The 2,500-nt window shown below is 39.9% G+C and overlaps 1 protein-coding gene across 1 annotated transcript in view; it reads right to left on the bottom strand.

Moving 5' to 3' along the window:
* The window catches only part of LOC138046602 (adhesion G protein-coupled receptor L4-like), a 46,891-nt gene that overhangs the window by 6,240 nt on the left and 38,151 nt on the right, over positions 1-2,500 (bottom strand). Inside the window, exons 8-9 of the mRNA XM_068893208.1 lie at positions 1,815-1,908; positions 559-608 (exon numbers count right to left, since the gene is read on the bottom strand). Coding sequence (XP_068749309.1) covers positions 559-608; positions 1,815-1,908 — 144 coding nt within the window. The remainder of the gene's footprint in view (positions 1-558; positions 609-1,814; positions 1,909-2,500) is intronic.

The raw sequence follows: 2,500 nt of genomic DNA, 5'->3' as shown, positions 1-2,500 counted from the left end.
GTGCACCTTTATGGTTGCCCAGCACGCGATCAATTTCTTCCTTTTTGACAAAGCATCATAAAAGTCAGAGACTGCAGAAATCTTCGTCTTTTTACGATCGATTGTCATTAATCTTTCGATGAGAATTCGATTCAGAGCTATATATAAAAACTGTTTCTTTTTCCTCTATCTGAGAAGAAACGAGTGAATTTTACTCAAGAGCGTGTTTTGTTATCTTTAAACTGAATTTATTATCAAAGCTTAAAAACTAAAAGACCTCGAAGTGGGACTGGATATTACAAAATAATTGAAGGTGTGAACGTATGAGCCAAAGGGCCTCTGCTGGCGCGACATTTGGGTGACCCTCAGATGGTCTTAATGACCCCCCACTTGAAAAAATTAACTGGAACCCTGAAGTTCAATACCACCCAATTCAGTGCCTTCTGTTTTTGTGTAACACGTACCACAGGCAACCCAGTGTACGCTTGTATGGTGAGTCTACTTTAAATATCAAAAACGATGATGTTTCGATTGAGTAAATAAAGAAAAATCTGTCATATACACTTTAAGTTTTCTTACTTGCTTTCTGAGAGATTCCAGAACACACATTCTCTATCGTTTCCTGCGGACTAAAGTCAAGTAAACTTCTTGGAACTTGTGCAACTATCCATTCCATTAAAAGCAATTAAAACTCTGCTCTGACGAAAGCTACAAGATTAAATTTAGTTAAATTCTCTAATAGACAATAGCGCGTCTTCGAAGCTACAGACGAAGAAAAAATACTGACAAAAAAAATTGATCAAGTCCTAATTTTCCTAACAGACCTTCTAACTAAACACCATCGTATTTCTTCCCATTTGAATGTGTCAAATTCACATTTTAAGGACAAAATCTGTTAAACTGCAATCAGAGATAGGCGAGCGATCAGTATTACACAGATCATGAGTTTATTATTCATCTGCTAATCTCCACACATACCGATTCATTTCTTTTCAAGGATGATGCTCTTTTTTTACGAAAGATTGAGGTCAGGAACTCATGACCCGGAGCCTACAGCTCCCATACTAGGCCTATGTAACGGCATTTTTACAGACCGATCTATTTTTAGACTATCTTTTCCCGAAAAAACAAAGGCGGTTCCGGTTCGGTGACCCTATGACGACAGCTTAATATATTGTAATTGGTCATCGGGCTCCTGTGGGAGTCTCATTCGCGGAAAATTCAATCTAAAAATAAACCGGTCTGTGAAAACGTCGTGACACGAACACAGTAGTAGGCTCCAGGTCATGGGTTCCTGTTGAGGTCCATTGATTTATTAGCCAAAAGGCATTTTAACCGACCGCGTGCGTCTGTTCAGTAATAGGTCGCAAATGACGTCAAAATGTGGCAAGAACAAAAAACGTGGCACACCAGGTGGTGTCACGGATGTTCTTACCACATTTCATTCTCGTCACCAGAGCCTCGGATCGACCCAAGGCTCTGGGAAACTTCGTGTAGGAGAGCATTCGCCGTAGGGTTCTTACAGCCAAAAATTGGCTATTTGAACCTTACAGCGCCTGCTCACTCCTCGTGCTAAAATGAATATGCACCAATTAGAGACGCTTTTGATTGTTCTTCAGGAAAACCAATGAGAAGACACTTTGTTTCAGGGTTCCCCAGAACTCTTCTCTCCCTCGGTCAAGAGAAGAGCTCTGGGGTCGAGATTGACCACAATTTGGCGTCTTCTGTGATTGTTTTTTGATGACGCCAGCTATGCGTCTGCCCTCTATAATGGATCATATGCGAGAACGCAAAATGCAAAATGCAAAATGCATGTACTAAGTAATAACTGATACCTTCAAGTTCTTAAACGCCAAGGAGACATTTCTTAGCAATTCTGCTTTTGCAGGAGGAAATATTGACGCTGACATTATATGGGTGTTAATAGTCCTGTCAAAAGAAACAACAACAAGAAACAGAATGAAGTGAAGATAACGAGACAAGACTAAAAGTGCCATGAACATCAGACTTTAGCAAACCGATCGAGGGAAGAACAAATTATAGTTTATTAGGATCTACCTAACAGTTCGTTGGGAACTAATTCCCTTAAGATTTTCGATTCTTGACTCTACGTTTTGACAACGAGTAAGTTATTTGCGTGTTAACTTTATAAAGAGGGAAGAAGTTGAACATGATGCAAAACACGTGAAGCAAATAGTCGCTTGAGATTCAAAATGTACGTACGCAGCCCCTCCTCCCGCCCCACCCACAACGTTACAAACATTCACCCGCAGTTTTTCAGGCTTTCCAACACTGTATAAGGTGGGGGAAGAACTGCACTTGAGTTTTAAAATGTATTATTTGCTTTTGAAAGTAATTTTGAAATTATGGATAATTACGAGTTTTGAATGACCGTTCACAGAATTTTGTCCACGTAGTAGTTCCCGTATCCTGAATACTTTGGATTTCCTTGCTTTACGTTTGGCAAAAAAAAGCGAAGTATTCCCCCACACCTCGACTCAGTTCTTATGTTCTTTCACCA

The sequence above is a fragment of the Montipora capricornis genome, chromosome 4 (assembly GCF_036669925.1).
Source record: "Montipora capricornis isolate CH-2021 chromosome 4, ASM3666992v2, whole genome shotgun sequence".
In the NCBI taxonomy this organism is placed as follows: Eukaryota; Metazoa; Cnidaria; class Anthozoa; order Scleractinia; family Acroporidae; genus Montipora; species Montipora capricornis.
The sequence above is the reverse complement of the archived record's forward strand: the minus strand, read 5'-3'. Positions and strand labels throughout refer to the sequence as shown.